This window comes from Pocillopora verrucosa, chromosome 4 (assembly GCF_036669915.1).
Source record: "Pocillopora verrucosa isolate sample1 chromosome 4, ASM3666991v2, whole genome shotgun sequence".
Classification (NCBI taxonomy): domain Eukaryota; kingdom Metazoa; phylum Cnidaria; class Anthozoa; order Scleractinia; family Pocilloporidae; genus Pocillopora; species Pocillopora verrucosa.
The window spans coordinates 4,941,150-4,960,809 of NC_089315.1; the positions used below are offsets into that span (position 1 = coordinate 4,941,150).

General features: G+C 36.7%; 2 protein-coding genes across 6 annotated transcripts in view; one reads left to right on the plus strand and one right to left on the minus strand.

The window, feature by feature from the left end:
* Nucleotides 1–770: 770 nt before the first annotated feature.
* LOC131794689 (ras-related protein Rap-2b) lies at nucleotides 771–10,460 on the minus strand. Its single transcript, XM_059112231.2, has 5 exons — nucleotides 10,150–10,460; nucleotides 3,770–3,826; nucleotides 2,425–2,498; nucleotides 1,885–2,067; nucleotides 771–1,262 (listed from the first exon to the last, which is right to left on the minus strand). The coding sequence occupies exons 1-5, from the start codon at nucleotides 10,226–10,228 to the stop codon at nucleotides 909–911; spliced, it is 747 nt and encodes a 248-aa protein (XP_058968214.1). The 5' UTR covers nucleotides 10,229–10,460; the 3' UTR covers nucleotides 771–908.
* Nucleotides 3,724–19,660, plus strand: part of LOC131794687 (neuropeptide FF receptor 1-like) — a 30,880-nt gene continuing 14,943 nt past the window's right edge. For 2 of the 5 annotated variants that reach the window (XM_066164941.1, XM_059112222.2), the window contains exons 1-2: nucleotides 3,724–3,851; nucleotides 18,781–18,892. The gene's annotated coding sequence lies outside the window, so the exon portion shown is untranslated. Of the gene's footprint in view, nucleotides 3,852–7,239; nucleotides 7,548–15,964; nucleotides 15,983–17,813; nucleotides 17,859–18,780; nucleotides 18,893–19,660 lie in introns of those variants that run through there. The other 3 variants (XM_059112223.2, XM_059112225.2, XM_066164940.1) reach the window with 3 other exon arrangements.

Sequence of the window (19,660 nt, forward strand, 5' to 3'; positions counted from 1 at the left end):
GCAGCTTTGGTCAGAGTAAGAAATGGCGCTTATACAATCTGCCGACATGCAAAATACTTAAAAAATATTGTAGGGATAAAAATTAAGGAACGAAGGCTTCTAAGTAAGCCTCGGTGCAAGTGTTTCAAATAAATTGTTCTAGGATACTCACTAGCGCAGCCGGTGTCCTTCTACTTAGACTTCGCTAAAAAATTTGACTTTCTTATTTTAGCATCATCAAATAAGAAACATGGTCCTTGAAGGATACACCCTTACTTTGCTTGGCTTGATGTAAAAATTACCGCTGCTATTGAGTACTGAGTGCTCTAAAAAGCACCTGAGCTTAGTCGCCAGCAGGTAACTATTCTGAGCTGCTTTCCTCTCAATTATTTATCTTTAAGTACAAGATACTAATATTATCACTCGAAGAAAAAAGATTTCTTGACACCTTTTTCGTAACTCGTTTAAGAACGTTCGATATTTTTATCAATTTAAAAAATTAGTCTAGTATCTTACAAACTAAAGCTTAGCAAGCTTCTTGTAGATAAAATATTGCTGCTTGGGAAACATATGGTATTATTTTGACATTCATATAGGCGTCAGTAAGATGCAGCCTTCAACTACGAGAAATACAATGAAAGGCTCACGAACATCAACAAACACGATATTTTTAGGAGACTTGAAACAACCGAATTTAAGCTCCGGAGAACTTCAATTTTAGATTGCTTTATTTTCTTTCATGTATATCAGGCTCTGAAACCTTCTTTAGGTCGTGCGTCGATAGACTAATAAAGATCCCAATGAAAAGTTGTAGTTCTCTAACCTTTGACTTAAAATCCTTCATGGTACATCGTACTACAAATTCCCTTATTGGTTTGGAAAGATATTTTTGTCAAAAGATTTTTAACAGATATCTGTATCACAGAGTTCTAACCATCAATGGTATCCAGACTTCTTGCGCCGCAAATAAGTCCCCTAAATCTTCCATTGGCCCTCTTAGATAGTTTGGACTTTGTCTCACCTGCCCTAAAGGCCTGCAGCTTCTCTTTACATTTCTTCTCTTTTAGCGACAGATTTCGCAAAGAGAATCTATGTCGATCTCTTATGAAAGCTTTCCGGACAGAGTTCGCTCTAGATTCTCTCATTTTTTTCGCCAAGTTGGCAAATACTTCATCTACACCAATGTCGTTCTTGGCAGAGGTTTCAAAAAATGAGCAACATAAGGTAGCAGCAATTTTTTTCCCGTCCTGATATGAAACTTCTCTTTCATCATCAAGGTCACTCTGAAGATGGAACAAAATAAGATTTAGAATAGTACAAAATAGAAACCAGACACGTGCGACTTCAGAAAATGAGGATTTTGCCGAGCTTTGCCCAAAATGGCGGGGAACTTGTGATTTCAGAAAATAATTATACGATGGTCAAGAATGCATTTCGTTGTAGTGAGGTTACATGTGAGCCAGAGTTGCTGAGTAAGATTTAAACCATCCCACCAGTAAGATAAAATTCCTCCAGAGAGTAACAACATCAGTTTTGTCTGTATGTGGTAGATCGATATGTGGGCATTATTGATGTAAAACAGAATTTTATTCAGGTTACAATGTTTTATTGTAAAAACTTTTTTTCCCTTTTTTTCACCGAATCCAGTAGACGTCATTTGAAGGTTCTCTAATGACTTCTGAACCGATTTCACAGAAATCAGTGCAAATTGGAGAAAGGCAAACGACGCAAGCAGATACTACGGAATAATTACCTAACGTAGAGGCAACAATTCAAAGACGTGCACAATCCACATGAAAATAAATCGAGAAATCAACATACTGACATATAAATAGGTCAATGAAGCACGAATCCACAGCAATAACAATAATAACAATCAAGAAAACAATGAGTAACTTTGCTCACTTTGTTTCCAACCAAAATAATGGGGATTTGAGGTATGATTTTGTCCTTTTTTCCTTTAGCAGCAACGATCTGTTCATGGAAAGACGTGATTGCAGTGGAACTAGAGCGGTCTGTTATGGAATAAACCAATAAGAATCCGTCCCCACTTTTTATGTATTGATCTCTCATTCGCCGGAACACGTCCTTAAATAAAATTATTTACGAGTCAAACACATTTACGTATGGGTGAATGTAACAAACAATTACTAAACAAAGAACGGGCGAAGTTGGACTGAAAGGAGATGTAGTTTAAAACGATACTATATAAAGGGAGGAGAATGATGATAAATGTTATGTGTTGTTTGTAACTTTCAGTTGTTAAATGTCAAGTAAACTTTTTATCACGTGTTGGAGACTAATGTCACCACAGCTTGAGCCACAGTACTTCAGGGTTCTAGCATCACTGAAATGACTGGAAGATCAGAGGGTAGCTTGATCTTTGAGTTAAGAATGGTTGTACTTCAAGGTCGTGGGAGTGAAATTGAGATTGGGTAAACTTACGTTTCCTGCCGTGTCAACCACTTCAACTTTGATCGGGCATCCATCCACCTCAATATCTATTTCGTAGTTATCCTCTTAAAAATAACCAAAGTTTAAGAGACATTTAACAGCCCGCATGTCAGTGTATCAAATAATTCCTAAAACTAGACTTTTTCAGACATTTACTCTCTATCACATTTTAGCGCGGTCAAAGCTATGCCAGGCAAGATTTTCAGAAAATTCGTGCTTTCAGTGATTGAAATTGTCTTAACGCGCATGGGAAGAGAACGAAGGGGGCAAGCTGAAGTCCTGGAAATAAAATTAATTATCTCGAAAGTACGGAATTTCTTAAGTAAAAAAAAATAGACTACAACCACAGCAAAAGAGTTATTTGGATTGATTTGATGTATCTAAAGATACATATCTACATATCTAAAGGTCAAAGAAACAATGAATCTTTCCGAGAGAGAATAAAGTCCTCTCCTGATATTTCTCAAGAAATTTCGCATCCAACCATGCGACGAATAACAGAGTAAAATTTTTGTTCATTTTTTTTTCTCCATTCTTTACTAAAATTTAACAACAACTAACCAACTGATGCAATAAGTTGCTTGTATCATCGTTATATGAACGATTATCAGTAAAATGATACGTGTAAAATAAAGGTAAGGGTTTTTCTTGGCTTTCAGGGCATAAAACGTGTGGAAGATAAATATACAGATGTCTAACCACAAGTGTTGGCTAAATGCGCGTATGTTCTGAGGCTCTAAACAAATTTTTTTCTGTTCTCGGTTTAGTTTTGTGTTGCTGTTTTGGGTTGGGTTCGTATTGTGGATTTTTGCGAAGTGTGAATTTGAAAAGCCATTCTGTTTTGAGCCGGGTGTTTGAACTGTTTGTGGTCAGGTTTCTGTGTTTCTTTGGAATTTGTTTGGTATTTAGCCATATGTTTTGAGTTGGTGGTGTGGGTGTGCCAATCTTTTCAATTGTAGGGATTCTGTTCAAATTTTTTTTTTTAATTCGGCATGGTTCTACTGGCCTCTACAGGAGATGAGCCATTTCTCGCTATAACAAAAGAATGAAAAGGACAAGACAATGAAGAACTTAAACATAAATACCATTTTTTTAATTTATGCACCAACCATTTCATTTGTAATTTCAACAAACAAAGAGAGGCACTGGGTGCAGATTCCCTTCTAAAGAAACCAAATTAAACTCCACAGGAAGCTTTCAAGTGCTAATTCAATTTGTTTATAGGTCCGCCTAATTGAACTTATATGAAGCTGATCGATCGACCTCTTACGTCATGTCTACTATCTTCCTGTTAATGCAATATCCACTTGACGGTTGATAAATCTGTCCAACGTACCTATTGTTGGGTCATAGGCGTCCGAGAACTCTTGGCAAACGTATCGAATGCTCAAAGCTGAAAATCAAGATAATTGTATGAGGTAAGTCTATTTATGTCGGTACAAAACGATAAAGTGACTGTTTTGTCCATATTTATGCGGTTAATTCTACAGTACTCGGAATTGCTGTCTCGGGGTGTGTGCTCCTCATATGAAAATTTAAAATGTGGCTAAGGTAAAGCTTTCTGGCCAAGCCTAAAACAATTATTTGTCTTGTTTGGGACCGAAAGGAACTGACACTGTTACCAGATTCTTGTACTGATACGACTCGCCTTATTCGTTGATTTAGTCAAAGACTCTAAGGCTTTGCATTCATTTTAAAAGAAGAGTTGACACCATAACAGAGCTTTTCGTTATAATGCACCGCGAAATGTTTCTTTTTACTCACATCTTGCACATCTGGAGGAATTAGCTTGTTGAATAAATGTGGTCGTTTCGAAACTTAGGAGTATTCAAGTTTCCAACCTTGGATTTCAGGGAAGCCCTGAAGTCTTCATTAAAATTAATATTTCTGTACCTGTAGAAAAATTCATCGCTTTACATCTTATCTTAAGATAAAAAGTAAACAACGATTTGTCGGAAGGAGGGCTCTTTGACTATGATAACAAAATGGGGTATCTCTGCACCCCACTAACCGCAGGATCATCAGCGGTAATTGCTGCTCTTAGGCTTAATCTTTCCTTGATGTTTTCAAATCCTCGATATATCTTTCGTCAAAGAAGCGAACGATGTTTGGAAAGCAAATGAACATTACTGGTGAGAGCATTACAGCGGTCATTATGAATTTAATGGAAATTTAAATCTCATTTTGACGAACAGATTGAAATACTAAGGCAAGCCCTATTTACATTCGACCTCCTTGAGAAAACGTTTTGAAGTTATCTTTTCTTACACAAGACAGCACGTATGAACCAATTTGAGATATCTTCAAAGTCGAGTCTGCTCTGCGGTAAAACGTATGGGCAGTTTAATTAATTGAATTTTAGTATTTGTAGAAGGAAATGAAGAGACGGCGCTATAGAAGATGATTTTTTTGATGAGCTAAGGTTCAAACAAGGAGGTTCGAGAGAGTGATAAGAGTGCTTTCATCACCCCCACTGACATATGATAAACTTCAAATAACGCATAAGTCTTGAAATTGTATCTTGACGGCCATTTATATCGGTTGTTTCTTGGCGTTGTTTCACCTCTTTGAACAAACGATTGTCGAATTGACGATATTTTACACCGGTACGTGATGAAAGCATACATTGGAAACAGCACGCAACACCATTCCCTGCGTGATAACTTCAGTTCTCTTTGTAAACAGATAGCATTGTTTAAGCAGCAGTAAGACGCAACACCACTTCTGTGTATTTTGAACAATAGTTTTCGGAGTTAATTTAACTAATTTTTTCAATTTGGACAAGCACGTATTTATGTCAAAAGTAATAAGTAGATAGTCTAAAGTAATAAGCAGATATTAGTGTGGACTTTTCGCTCCATTGTGCCATCTATCTTTTATGGCATTCATATTTGACCTTTTCGTTAACCTCTTTTGAGTGTGGTATTTCACAAAGCTTAATTTAATTATAAGCGCAAAGCTATAATTATACAAGCAGGTTGCCGCAAAAAAATAAACCACCCACTTCCCGTAGATCGGTTTTCATTTTGAATAGCTTGGAGCATTCGCGCTAAATGGAACAGCGCTGTCTTCATCGTGCGATTTATTTCTCTCCCTTGATCAGAAATGTTTATGCTCGAAGCTTACTCCCAAACCTTTATTCACAGCCATTACAACTCTTAACTTTGTAAGTGAAATCAAGAGGCGTTAACTGTTTACAAATTATGGGTTTTCTACGCGTGGAAGTCTTGTTCCGGTGCGAGACGATCAAAGACTATCTTCTCGATTTTAGATTATCAAAGCCTTAACAAATTCTACTAGATTTAGCACACGAGCAATTAACACCATCCGTCTTTGTCGACGGTACTACTTTAAGTCAAAGATTCATCGAGTTATAGCTTATTGTACTGCGCCCTTGGAAAGTTATCTCCTGTCATCATTTAGAGATCTTAATCACAGATTAAATAATTCGCCCTTTGTTTTTTTATTGAAATTGTAATACTCCGCAAACATTCCATACCTTTAATTTGCTAATTAAATAGACACCCAGTCGAGAGACCACCACTTTCAGGTCACGTTTTTGAAAAAAAAAAAGCTGAAGCGTTGGATGAAACTATGAAATAGATATTTTTTAGCTAAATCAAGATACTGAATAAGCAAATCAAGTATTTTCTTTAGTGAATCATAGCATTTGATAATGAAAGAAAAACACAGTTATCGGAAGATCAATTGCACGATCACTTTAGATCTGAACCACGAATTTCCGGTCGAGTGAAAGTAGATGGGTGATATATCAAATGTTGTAGCTACACAAAAAAACTGTCGAAATAATGTTAATTCTGGCATTAATCTTCCAGTTCATCATCAGGGATTATTGTTAAAGTTTAAAACAATCGACAACTTTTGGCCGAGTGTAATTAGAAGGTTCGTTAAGCACACGAGCCATTCAGTGTAGAAAATTTCGCATTTTCTAAACAATAACCCTTCGTTTTTTTTGGACATCGTTGCCCAAACAGCAATACATACCGGAAGAGTCGTAAAAATACGTTATTGAAAGCTGTTAGAGCTGCATCTCAGCGATTCAGGACAGCCTTTTAGACTGAACCTAAAAAAATTAGACAGTGCATTTCATATGTTTTTTGCGACTAAATTCGTTAAAAACACACGAAAAGACGAAGTTCAGAAACTTTTCCCTCATCAACTTCCTAGAGAACAACTTTGATTGATAAGAAGGGAGAGGTGTTCTCGAGTGCCAGGCATTGGATTGTCTTCAGTAGGGAACTAAATATCCCGGGTCGTAATGGCCATACAGCGATTAGTGAGTTTCTTTTTCTCTCGTCTCTGTTTACACATACGGCATGTTTGCCAATTGGCTAAAGTGATTTGAATGGATAATCCTCTTGGATGAAATGGCGATCACGTATTTAACATCGCAACACGTTGTGATTTTCTTCCCTCAAGCATGCTGTTTGTAATGATGCCCTTAGTTGAAGTGGATTTAAAAAAGTCAGGAAAAAATCGTCATAATCTGCCATAGGGTTAGTCGGACGAAAGGTGTTTCCTTTTTTCATTTCTCGAGTGTCCCAAGATATAGTCTATATCGAAAAAGACAGAGTTAGATTTCGCGTGCGTGAATGGCAAAAATGTTCTTCCGCCACGCACTTCGAAATGATTGGTATTTTTTGGAAACTTCAAAAGAGAAAACAGGTGACCGTGTCTTGATGAAATGCCAACTGCGGGTTCAGTCAAGAACGTGCATAACAACCTGTACGCAGGACGATGCAATTTCAGAACCACTCGTTGTTGTCACGAGGATACATAATTATCAAGCGTAAAATTCACAGATGCGAAAGATGAGCACACAGTTCACATCAATTTTTGGTCAACGTTTTTTTGGTCCAAAAAGTCTAATTATAAAAATCCCTTTGCTTTCCGACTCATTCATTTGGGTATTACTGCGGTTTACCCAGCAACTTGATAGGAAGGCTTTAAAACCACCCTGTGGATTGCAGAAATTTGAGGACAAACCAACCAGTTCGGAAAGAGAGAGAAATAAAGTCAGTTGTTTTAGGATCCGGATGAGCTGCGCAAAACAACAGTCTTCAAGAGGCCAATTCATGCATTCTCGGATAACGGTAATGTGCCAGTACTTTGCTGTAACTTCAAGTAAATTCAGTTTCTCCTTGGAGAGGTCGGCAAAAGTTTTGCATTCTGCTTAAACAATCTCACCAAATAGTGTGTATAATTGAACTATAGGACAAAAGCATCGTCTAGTCTGTAAAAGTTGCGTAGGCTGTTGGTATTGTCAAAATTCTAGTTTATTTCAGGGTAGCTTTCATAATTTTAGACTAACTGAATGACTGGTGCGTAATTACGCTTTTATAGCGATGTTATGTTGCCAAGAAAAACGCAAATATACTGAGTCAGTGGGCATGGAAACAGCCAAGTTAGCTAGCTGGGTGTCTGAAGTTTTACTTTATTGTTTAACTAGTATGGTTTCGTTGACAATCTCGACAAGCTTTTAATAACTAAACTGACTCCATATCATCTTAGAAATAGAGAGGATAACAAAATTGTTTTACAGTTATCACAGCTATGATGATCAAACTCAAACATTCACCATATTAGTTTAACACAGTTATTGTGATCAAATTCAAACATTCACCATATTGGTTTAACATAAACTTACATAGGCGGGAGCCCATTGTTGGGCTCCTGTCATGGGCTAAATGAAATTTTTTTCGGGTTCAGTGAGTGTAACGGAAATGAACTCTTGACATTAAACCGCCCACCCTCGATTGAACGCACTCAGCTTAAATTTCCAATAATTCATTCGTAAACATTTGAAAGGAAGTGAAGATAGCTGTATATGACAAGAGGGCAGGATATCTAATGGTCAACAAAACTGCAAGAAATAGAACCTTCCCAAAATTGACTGACATGTAATCGACTTCGTGAGGCGCGAACAAATGAACAGCGACCATGGAAAGGATAGCTTTATTCAAGAGACCTCTAAAATCATTTGGAAAAATGAAAAAAAAGAAAATGTTTCGCATGTATTAAATATTTGTTGTTTTTAGTGTTGTTTTAATTTTCTTATTATTTTTATTAGATGGTTGGCTAAAAGGTAAATTAGAGTTAAATTATCAGGATTCTAGCTCTTGCTATCCTATGAAGAGGTTCTATTCTTAGTCATGATTGGATACAATGGTTATGTCAAGTGATAAGCTGTGAAAGATCAACAGTATTAAGTCACCCTGTTACCATGAACACGATAAAGTCGAGCCTATGTCATACTAAGTAATCCTTATGACGAAAAGTAATGGTGACAATTTTGTATTTATGTATTATCCACAAGGTGTCCTAGGCTAATAAAGCCTAAACTGTAGTCCGCCTTCCCTCGGTGACTACTGCGAGAAACAATGAGCAATCTTCACAGGAAATTGGATCGGCTCAACAAGCAAATCAAACTCGACAACTTTGTTCATCAATTTTTAGTAACAGTTTCACTTGCTTGACCTTCACGTGATAAAATTTGCATCTGTAATCACAATTTGATGACGAAAGCTCAAGTGACGTGAAATATTCTGTTTTTCTACCTTACTCTTACTTGTGGGTCGACTAAATGCTAAACTCCCCCCGTCGTAGTAGATGAAACACGTACCGATTTGAATTAGATAGTCCTTTACATCACAACGAATAATCAGATAATAAATTATACGATCTAGTCCTAAAGTGACAAATTCTGTTTGAAAAATCCCTTAAATTCCCAAAAGTATTTTAATTAACCAGGATTACCAACAAAATTGATTTCAAAGAAGGAAGGCAAGCATGATAACGATTAGATTACACTGTATTTTACGTTCAAAAAATTGGCAAGATTAACTTGTTGGCTCTGATCGCGCCCTTCATAACAAAGTAAACGCACACGTTATGTCAAGTGTTATTTCACACAACTTTGCAAATAGAAGAAGGAAGAGAGAGGACACTGGGAATGAGGTTGAAGACCACTCAAGCCGCTAGCGTGACATCTCTTACGACTTGTTTGTCACTAAGCAGAGGCCACCAAGGTAGACTGGATATTGAAACACGTTCGTATCTAACCATGTCGTTGACGCAAAAACATTTAAATCGTGCAAAACAACCCTAATAGTTCCGATTTCCTCTTCACTGCAGCTTCTTTTAGTCGTATCTAATTCGAAACAGATCTTCCTGGCTAAGACAGTAACATCTCATCCAGCAACACTTATGACGTTATCATTGCATGTTTTCTCGACAGTGTCCTTATGATATTGACAAGGTTGAAATCAGCTAAGGTTTCCTTTAAAAATTTATTTAGAGACAAATATTTGCGTTCTCCTCGAAAATTAAATTGTTGCGTGCAACCAGCTTTGTAATGATTTGATCGTAATCTACGACAAGGACTCCAGGTCATGTTTGTAAGTTTTGTTGACAGTTAGCCTCAGCAAATAACTAAGAAGCATTCATTATCATATAAAATGTTTTGCTTTCGTTTTCATAGTGAAAGATTCCTTCGGCGAGATATTCCGGCTATCGTAGATGGTAAACAAAACTTACGGAATATAAAATGCAGGCTTTGTGATAATAAGATTCAACTATCCGAAAGAGTTTATCACAACTATGAAAAGTTCGTTGTTTTGCCGAAGATATCGAATCACAACAATTACACTGAGAACTAGTTCAGCAACGGCTATAGATCAAAGTCATACAACTCACCGGATTTTCCGACACCTGCTTCGCCAAAAACGATGACTTTGAACGGTTTTCCGTCCAGTATGTCATGATTTTCATTCATTCTCGCGGGATCTGGCCTCCTCTCCAGACTTGAATTTTTGTTTTTGCTTTAACCAAAACAAAGGCCACGTTTTCCGAAAACTTCCCAAGCCTGATCAATACGACTGTGAAGCTTACAGACCAAAACAAGGAATTATGATCTATATCGAAATAACCAATCGAACGATTTCGTCTGTTCTGAACTTTCTTGAAGCTGAAGCATTTGTGGAGAGCGAAAGTTGATTCTGACCTTATTGCGGAAGTCATCCCGTGACGGAAAGCGTGAACATTCCCGTGACATAATAATGACATGAGGTGTCACATTTCAAGTTCCTGTTGCTTCTCTTTGTAGCTAGTCGACAACTGTGCGGTATTGTAGTATGTACAAATTTTGGAATCCCTCGACATTTCTAAACAAACATTTGATATTCCTGAGTAGTTTGAAAGAAATTTTCGGTGGAAATCCTGTAAAAATTTCTGACTGCCGGGCATTTGGTCACAGCGTTAAAGAAAGTAAACAACAACAACAGAAGAAAGTCTATCAACTTCGACTACAGCCAATCCCTTCCCCCGGCATTCACTCCCTAAGCTACTCTCTTGAGTCACAGCCAGTGTTTGGTCTCCCAGTTCATCGTAACTAAGCCTTTTCGTTATGAATTTTAGACAATTTACTTATCAACTCGGTTGATAATACTGAATATTTACCTTGTCCACTTGAGGGTCTCAGTAGTAGGAGCGTTTATAAAAAGTGTAGGTTCTCATGACGTGCATAAATGTTTTGGCAAGCAGCCCGATCGTAACTTTCCTAAGGAACTATGTTGTTGTTGTTAGCGGTGGTACAATGTATTGTTGTTGTTGTTTGGACTTAACTCCTCAGGAATATGAAAATTTCGATAGCTTGAAATAGTAAGACAAACTTTCTAAAGCTGCAAGAACTACATGTTATCATAATTTCCACTATTTTGGTCAGGATGGAAGGAAACTTGAAGTACATATGTGCCATAACCGGGTACCAAAAAGAAAAGAATGTGCACGGCTCACTCTGATGTTCATTTTCATTTCTACGCAAATTTTGCGACCTTGAAAGCGACAAGTGGACGAGCAATCACGGATGAGCATATTAACATATTCATCGGGATCCGTCAGTCGCTGAAAATTCTTTTAAGGGTCAAGTAACACAGCTTTCATCTGCTAGAAACATAATCGATCAAAGCCCTGAGGGACATATCTTTTGTCAACGGCATTTAAAATAAACTGTAGGACGAACAAAGTTAGCGAAGACAGGTTAAATAAATGGCAGATGTTATTCACTAGTGCAACCTTGGCCCCCTTTGATAAACAGCGAAGATTATTTTTCAGAGGGCTAAGTCTAGGTTTCCAAATGAATCATGTTCTTCACAACAACTCGTTTTCTTTAATCTAAACGGAAGCTACACGTGATCAGGTGATCCTTTCTGAAGATTTAAAAAATGCTCTCCAACATATGAATCCGTGCGATAAAAGGCAGCGGATAGCTCTGGAGTAAACTTATTTGCTACAGGTTCAGTTGAATTCGAGATTCGGTGGCCGTAGGCTGTGTGGGCTGAGTGAAGCTGAAAGCTAAAGGACCAAAGGTATTTTGTCTTCGTACTTTCTTTTTTTTCGGAGATTGATAAGTTATAACGAAAGAGAGCCAAAACACTTCACCAACGCAGGATCCACTTTCTAAAGGGGGCAGTTTCACTATCCACGTTCATTCGTTTTAGGTAAATATTCATTATATTATACAGTGATCCGTTATCGGGCGAGGCACATGTTAAAACCTCTTTAGAATGTTCAATTCCTTACTTCTTGGATCTGATACGCGAGAACACTGCTTTAATATCAAACCTAATTACTTCCTTAGAAACAAGTTAGTAATAGCTCTTGTCAAAATATTGTTGTCAAGGTCATTAATATATTTTACTTCGTAGCTTATTCATTCCTGACCTAGTTCAAATGTGAACATATTTCTGTTAAGTGTCTCTACAATGTGGATCATACAATTTAGTTTCCATTTACAGTTTTGGTGCGTGTGGATCATATCTTCACTAATTATTTACTGTTAAGATGTGATTGAGATTGATTTAAATTATCTGTTACGGTAAGGCCTAATTTGTCAGCCAATTCATTCATCTGTTCAATTAGTATTTTTTATCTGCTTAACACTATTAAGGGTACATTAAAAATCTATAAATTAATTGAGTCATCGACGTAATGTGCAGGCGATATTGAAGACTTGCATCCGCCAGACCTTTGACTGAATACTAACGCGATACAAGTATTTGTGTCTTGATTGCAGTCACATCTCCAAAGTAAGTAGTCTTGGGGGTCAAATTTTCAGATAATCTTATCTATTAAATCATTCCAGGGCTGATTTCGATAGTAATATAGTATCATTCGGAAGATGTCATAAAGCGAAAACAAAGATAACTGAGATCAAATTTACGACAACACTTTCGAAATCACCACATCCTAACTCCCCCCAAAATAAACTGTATCTAATTACAAATTCATGCATTTTGTTTCAGTCATGTTCGTTAGCAAGGTTGCAACTCTAATTTTACTGCCTCAATTTCAATATCCGCGACCTTGGCAAATTTACTTGAAGTTGCATAAAACTATTCTCCCAATATACAATGTGCTGCAGTCTTCTTGCAATTGCAACGTGAAGCATGCAAGTTATGATATGAGGCCATAAAAAAACGCTTACGATCGGTATTAGTTTCCTTACGAGTTAGACGATTCGTAAAATATTTATACACCTTTAAGCTTGCTCTGAGCTACTTTGTGGAAAGATGCCCGATTGCGTCTCGCAGTCCACCTCATCTAATATAACTTGAATTTCTATGTTTGACTTGAAAGACTGAACCTTTATCAAAGTTCCGTTGACACGTGCCATCAATTTTCCTTCATTAACAGTAGCTCAAGACTACGTGTGGTCTCAAAGACGTTCTGAAATCAGTCGCGTTTAGCTTCGGCGGAGTTTGTCTCAATCATATTATACCCCAGGAATGTTGAAAAGATAAGCTAAAGTCGATTAGTTGAGCCACTATCATCAAAGCGGCCAACAAGACCTTAAGACAGACGAATTCAGTCAGTATTGATCTGGGAACCTTGTTTTTTTTTAAATAACTCTATTGAAATTGGAATATCAACAGTCGGGGGGGTGGGGGGGGGGGGTCGATTAGACCACAATGTACAATACGGGAAAAAAATACTGACCGTCGTAAACGTATACAGCCTTTGTGGCATGACAGGACGGAAAAACGCGTGGACTGTAAGTACCTACCGTTGTCCCATACAAAGCCTTAGAAAACTTTTCTAAGGCTTTGTATGGAACAACGGGAGGTACTTACAGTGCATGCATTATCCGTCCTGTCATGTATTATGTCATCTCTCCGTGCATTATCGTCATTACAGCCTACTTCCGTATTTAGCCGGCATTTTTGCACTAGTACCTCGCTATTACTTTGTTTGATTCTACTGAATTAACTGAAGTGACCTGTAGCCATGGCCACTAACAACAAGTTGTGCCCCAAAAGCTCTTTCATGTTGACTGAAGTCCAGCGGGGCGAGTGATGTCAAATAACTTAACCATCCGCCGGAAGCTATGATGAGCTCACAACGAAAAACGTTTCGGATCTTTTTCGGTTTCTCCCTTTCTGTATCAACCAGTCAAAATGCTCTATGGTAAAAGGGTGCGGCGAAAAGCAATACATAAGAGAGACAGGTTTCGAAATTAATATCTTTTTCATTTCATAATGAGAAAATGACAAGAGAAATATTGAGGCGTTATATAAGCTACTCAACGCTGACTGTGCATACTTCTGATATTGTTCAGTCGGGCATTTTTACTTTTTATGCAATCTATTCAATCATTCCGCGATGTGTTATCGCTCATTAGTCAGAATATTATTTATTTTATTAATTCATGAACTTTATTGAAAGCTTAAGCATGATTTAATTTTATAAGCTCCGTTTCCACGTTTTCTTTCAATCCGCTTAATCTAAGAGGTCATTTCGTTCCCTAGGGCTTTTGTTTTTCTTTTTATTTAAAAAGTCATAATGAAAGAATTTAAATCTTGTTTAGGGTGTCCTGTAGAACTGGTAAACTTGTGACCCTCCCCTAAGATATATAAATAATTTTTAAAAGTAATTTATAAATATTAAAAGGTAAAAGCAGTTAAAAATGGTAAAAACTGAAAAAAAAAACAGTAAATGTAATATTGAATGTAATACTAAAAAAGGAGTCAGACGATATAAAAAAAATTATGAAATAGGAAAGCTATCTAAGCCAGCATAACCTTCCTTTCTAAAATTACAATACTTCTGAACTGAATATGTTAATACTGGTGCATAATTTAACTTCCCTTTTAGATTATCCCGTAACAAATAGTTCAGTAAGGAATTTCCTTTCAAGATCATCCCGAGACTGGAGACTCAAGTACCTCAATTTGGAAAGAAAAACAGTTTAAAGAGAAAAATTAAAATGAGTGTTATGATGCGAACTGCTCGATGCTGACTCAGCATACTTCGCATATTGTAAAAAGCTCTTCTTCGTGCCTCTTTTTCTCATCAAAATAAGTGGAGCCAAAGTCAAAACATCTCGAATCGTAGTTGATTAAGGTGTCCTATCGACTAGCAGGCGCTCAACTAATATTTTTCACGATCATTAAAATCGCCAGTTAAAGAGTGTGTCTTTTAACTAAATGAGTACCTGCAGCATAGTTTTAATGTTTTGCTGTAAATAAAGAGAAGTTATATTTCATATGATTATACCCCACCGAAGAGTAAACAGAATATTGGCTGCACCCGGTCCTGTTTGTCAACTTGTGTTTAAGTTGTTTTGAAATCCCGCCTTAGGGTGACCTCAAGGATGTTCATTGTGTTTTTCATCATTATCAATATCATTGCCCAAATAAATCAACAATAAATGTGATTTTCCGTTGTAAGGTTAAGGAAGTTTATCACGATATTTGTTTCTCTATGGAAGACTTTAAATCATAAATTCTCGATGGGTGACTGTTGAATCATAAGTCATTGCAAAATACATTACTAGAAAGAAAATGGCATGCAATTTCATGGAATTGGCAGCTGAGATGACAATGACATACATGTATGATTCATAACATTTTTTGAGTGAAGGATATTTGAATTCGAACGAAACTGCGTCAAAATAACCGCCAAACGTACTTTTCGATGTGTACAGGCAAGATGGAAATGCTGCTTAATGAAGCTTCACTAAAGACATGGGACAAGGCGAAATTGTCAAAAGCACGCGATGTATACTTTGATCTGATATCGTCATTGTTCTTGCATTATTAACATATGTACATATAAAAGTGTATAATTAAAGCAAGCCCTGATTTTTTGCCAATTGGAAAAATTTTGAACTGCAAAGCTAGCAAAACTGCTGACAATTTACGATGCTATAAGTACCTTCAATTTGCGGCTACTTTTGATCAATCATTATTTTCAATTGTCGTAAAGCAATGCAACTGTTGACAATGACAATATGTACCAGCTACTCTTCGATATCCTTCAGCCCTCCTAACTACGAATAAGCAATAGGATAGTCTATTTTGGGTTTACTGGGATGACGTTTTCCCAGCGAGAGTGCTTAAGCCGAAACATCGCACCTATCTAGGACTTTTTGAAGTGTTCCGTGTCGTACTTATTCTTTAAGTGGCAACACTCATCATCAGTCCGCGCACTTGAGTTAATGACTCGTAGGAAAGATCGTGGAGTCATTAAGGTACAACAGACGATGATTCAAAGCTTTCTCACGCGTATCCATTGAAGGCTGCTATATTTACTTATGACAAGCGCTATAAAACATGTACGTAGTACAGCCAATGAAGTTTAAAACTAAACCTACACTCAGAAGAAAGAAGCTGCTATTATCGGTCTTCCAAATATTTGAACAAAGACAGTCCAAGGTTAGGCTCTTTCCTCTGATCGTTTCAATCTTTTATGATGTATTTTAGTTTTCTTGCCTCGTTTGGCTCTTGAGCGATTACCAACGACACAGAACATTCAACACGCGGCGAAGTATTTTTAAACAAATACCCATCAAAGATTGAAAACTCTTCAAATATTGTAGTGGAAACCTTTTTACGATATGTTTATTCCTTTCAGGCCTGAAGATATATTTCTTTCTGAATTTCGTTTTTTTTTTTTAAGTGAAACATTGAATAATATATTACGTGAGTTTATTCAAGAATACATGGCAATAAACAGCATGTTACAGAAAATTCGGAGCTAAAACTGATTAGTTAGATAACTTCGTGATTGTAAAATTGATCCTAATTCTTTAAATGGGATCGTATTTTCTGGATTCGTCTGATTTCGCCGTTCACTTGACCGGTGACTTTTTCACTTTGCGGAATTTTATTAGATATTCCTTGTTCTTTTTTTCCTCGACAACTTCCGTTACGTAAATCAATAAAAGTTAGCGAACCAATGACTGTTTTTGGATATACTCCTCAAAGCTTCAAAGTAATTTATTGCATTTTATTTACTTTGAACCGACCGTACAAAGATGTGGCGCGTACAAATTATTGAAGTCACGATGTAAATCTCTTTCACTTAAAAAGGATCACTAGGAGGGCTTTAAATTTTTTGATGCACAGCCCGGAGTATATATGCATGTTATGATTTCAACTTTTTCATTCCTCGTGAAGAGGAAAATCAAAACAGCGTCACGTTCCGTCAATTTTGTTTGTCAATTCCCATAACTTAACTAGCCGATGGACGCAAGAGAGAGGTTAGAATTGGAATGCTTAAGAATGATAACAGAGAAAGATTTGATCACTAAACCACTCGGAATGTTTCCAAGTAGAGATATAGGTAAACATAAGAAGACACATCGAAGATAACTAGCACGAGATTTGCAAATATCATTAGTCACGTTAAAACGACAAGGTATGCAGCGTAGTCATTAAACCAAACATTTTTCTTAAAATCAAAAGAGAATTGAGTAAGAAATAGTAGAATAAAATGAAATTCAACTTACAATTCTCATTTGACTAAAAAGTGGACTCATATAAACGCAATCAATGGAAAACATGTATACAGACAGGTTTATCTTCGGTTCGGTTGGTGAGTAGAACGCATTAATTGATTACCCAAAGTTTGGGCGCCGCGCGGTGACAGTGCGACGAATAATCATGACTTAATTCTACATTTTCGGAAAGGGCACGTACACAAATTGATAAATAAACGACAAAAAGCCAAACATGTTGACCTAAGTATTACGAGGTTATCTTCACACAACCCTAGATGATAAAATAAGGAAAAGCATTGTTTTAAAGCGAAGAGTTAATTCTCCGATGTTACTCCAAATATTCATGTGGACTGATATCAAAGTATGACTGTTGCTTACAGAAACAAATTTCATTCTCTTCCTTCTAAACATTTCGAATTTTCAATATTTGAAGATTGCGATCTTGCTTTCCTTGTTGTTCAGAAACGTTAATGCAAAGAGCACGAAACAAGGCGTCCTCCGATCTTCATTTGTGCCTCACTTCCTCAGTAGGCACAAGAATAGTTTCTAACAATTTCCGTTTGTAAAATAGATGCAAAAAAGTGATCTCAGGATACTAAGATAAGGTGCTGTACACAAACAAATGGTAAGACCGATATTTTTTTTACTCTTTGAAGCTTAAAATAAAACGCGAAGATGCTCTTTGTAATACGTTCTTTTGGGAAGGCTGCCTCACAAAGTTTAGCTTTTGTTATGATAACAATAATAAGTGCTCAATTGAGAAAAGCGGAAGTGTTAGGTGCTTATTAGGCAGTACATGATCCAAACACTCTTTAAAAAGTAATTTTGCACGAACGTGCGGCTGAGATCATAGCTATCGCAATAATATAATCTATTCCTTCAACTTATTTCCTTGTGCAAATCAAGGGGGGTAAAATAATAAAAGGATTTATTTTTCTGCCTCATGAATTCCCTTGTTCACCAAATTGAAAATTCTCCCGTAGGATATTGAATTGAAAATGTTATTAATGAGACCAACTGGTGTTATAATTGAGCTGTCTACATCTAAAGCGACAACTTAGCTTGATTTTGTATATTACGACAGGCAAATAAAATTCCAAATCTTGACAACTTTGAAAAAATCAAAGACGAAGCCGATAATTACATGCTATCCATGTCAAGAATATTTTTCATATATTAAAGCCTTATCAGTGATGAGACATCGACAGTTTTCGCAAGATGAGGATAATTTCCTGTACTGATGTGTTTTCGTCACAAACAAGCATTACTTTCAGCGTCTTTTTCAATAAATGCGATAAAAGCACTTTAAATGTATTACATTATAGATAGGCTAGGACATTAAAATTAATATTTCATTCCTTTAGTTTCCTACTTCGAGATAAGAATGTCAACTCACTGAGAATGGATCACCTGCTTACATAGAAATTTTGAACTGAGCTTCTTTAATTCTTCCGACGGGTTTGGTTCCCTCATTACCTTTTACAATAACCACTCCTACTTGTCATTTTTGCTGTAAAATCGATTGATGGCTATTGTTTTTCCCATAGACTTGACCTGATAACAAATTCGGAAGAGTCAAGGACAGGATCTTTGGAAAATATCACACAAACACACGTAGACACAAGAAGGTGAACAAAGAATCGAGAGTCGCTTCGTAAGGTGAGTATTTATCCTTTGAAAGTGGTTCTCTTATATTTGACTTATAACAGGAACGGATGCTTACCTCGAATTCATAATTAAAGGAAAAAAACAAAAATAGATTCTGACCGAAAGGCGCAAACTGCAAGAATATCCAATTTTTTCCCTTCGATTTATAAAACATCTTCATGCACAATCAGCAGTGGTATCGTTATTCCCTGATACATTAAAAGTCGAAGAAATTTTCCAGCGACAGCTGAAAAAATTATAGACATTTGAGGTCAAAAGAAAATTCCTTGTTGACACCCACAAATCAACACAAAGGTGAAGCTGCCTCGACGCTTTTGGGCACACTGCTAGTTCATCTTCCGTGCAAGACTAACTTCTTCGACATTATTGTTGTTCCATGTCTTAGGGTTTGTAGTAACTTATTATATCCGATTTTCATAAATGTAAGGAACGTCTGTGTGAGAAATAATTCACCATTTAAAATTGAGGTCAGCAATAATTAAATCCCCTCAAGCAAGGGATATTTAGGTTGGCAAAAGTGCCTTTGGCAATAGTTCATAATTTAGAGCCGTTCTCTTTTTTTACGCGATTTATGTATGCTGATATAGATTTGGAGCAACACGTAGCATTATTGAACTCTTTATTAATTGATACGCCCTTGCTTTTCTTCCGAGCATTCTCTGAGCAATTCAGGCCTTTCCTCCGACCCATCTCCCTCAAAAACTCTAATCCTAAAGTTGAAATTTATGCTATTCGCGACGCCCTTCATTTTGAAAAGTC

Excerpts from the sequence above, each read along its gene's own strand:
- LOC131794689 (XM_059112231.2), bottom strand. The coding sequence starts at position 10,228 with ATGAATGAAAATCATGACATACTGGACGGAAAACCGTTCAAAGTCATC. Across the intron at positions 3,827-10,149 it reads AGCAGGTGTCGGAAAATCCG|CTTTGAGCATTCGATACGTT; the intron begins GTGAGTTGTATG and ends CTTGATTTTCAG. Across the intron at positions 2,068-2,424 it reads TGGTTGACACGGCAGGAAAC|GACGTGTTCCGGCGAATGAG; the intron begins GTAAGTTTACCC and ends ATTTTATTTAAG.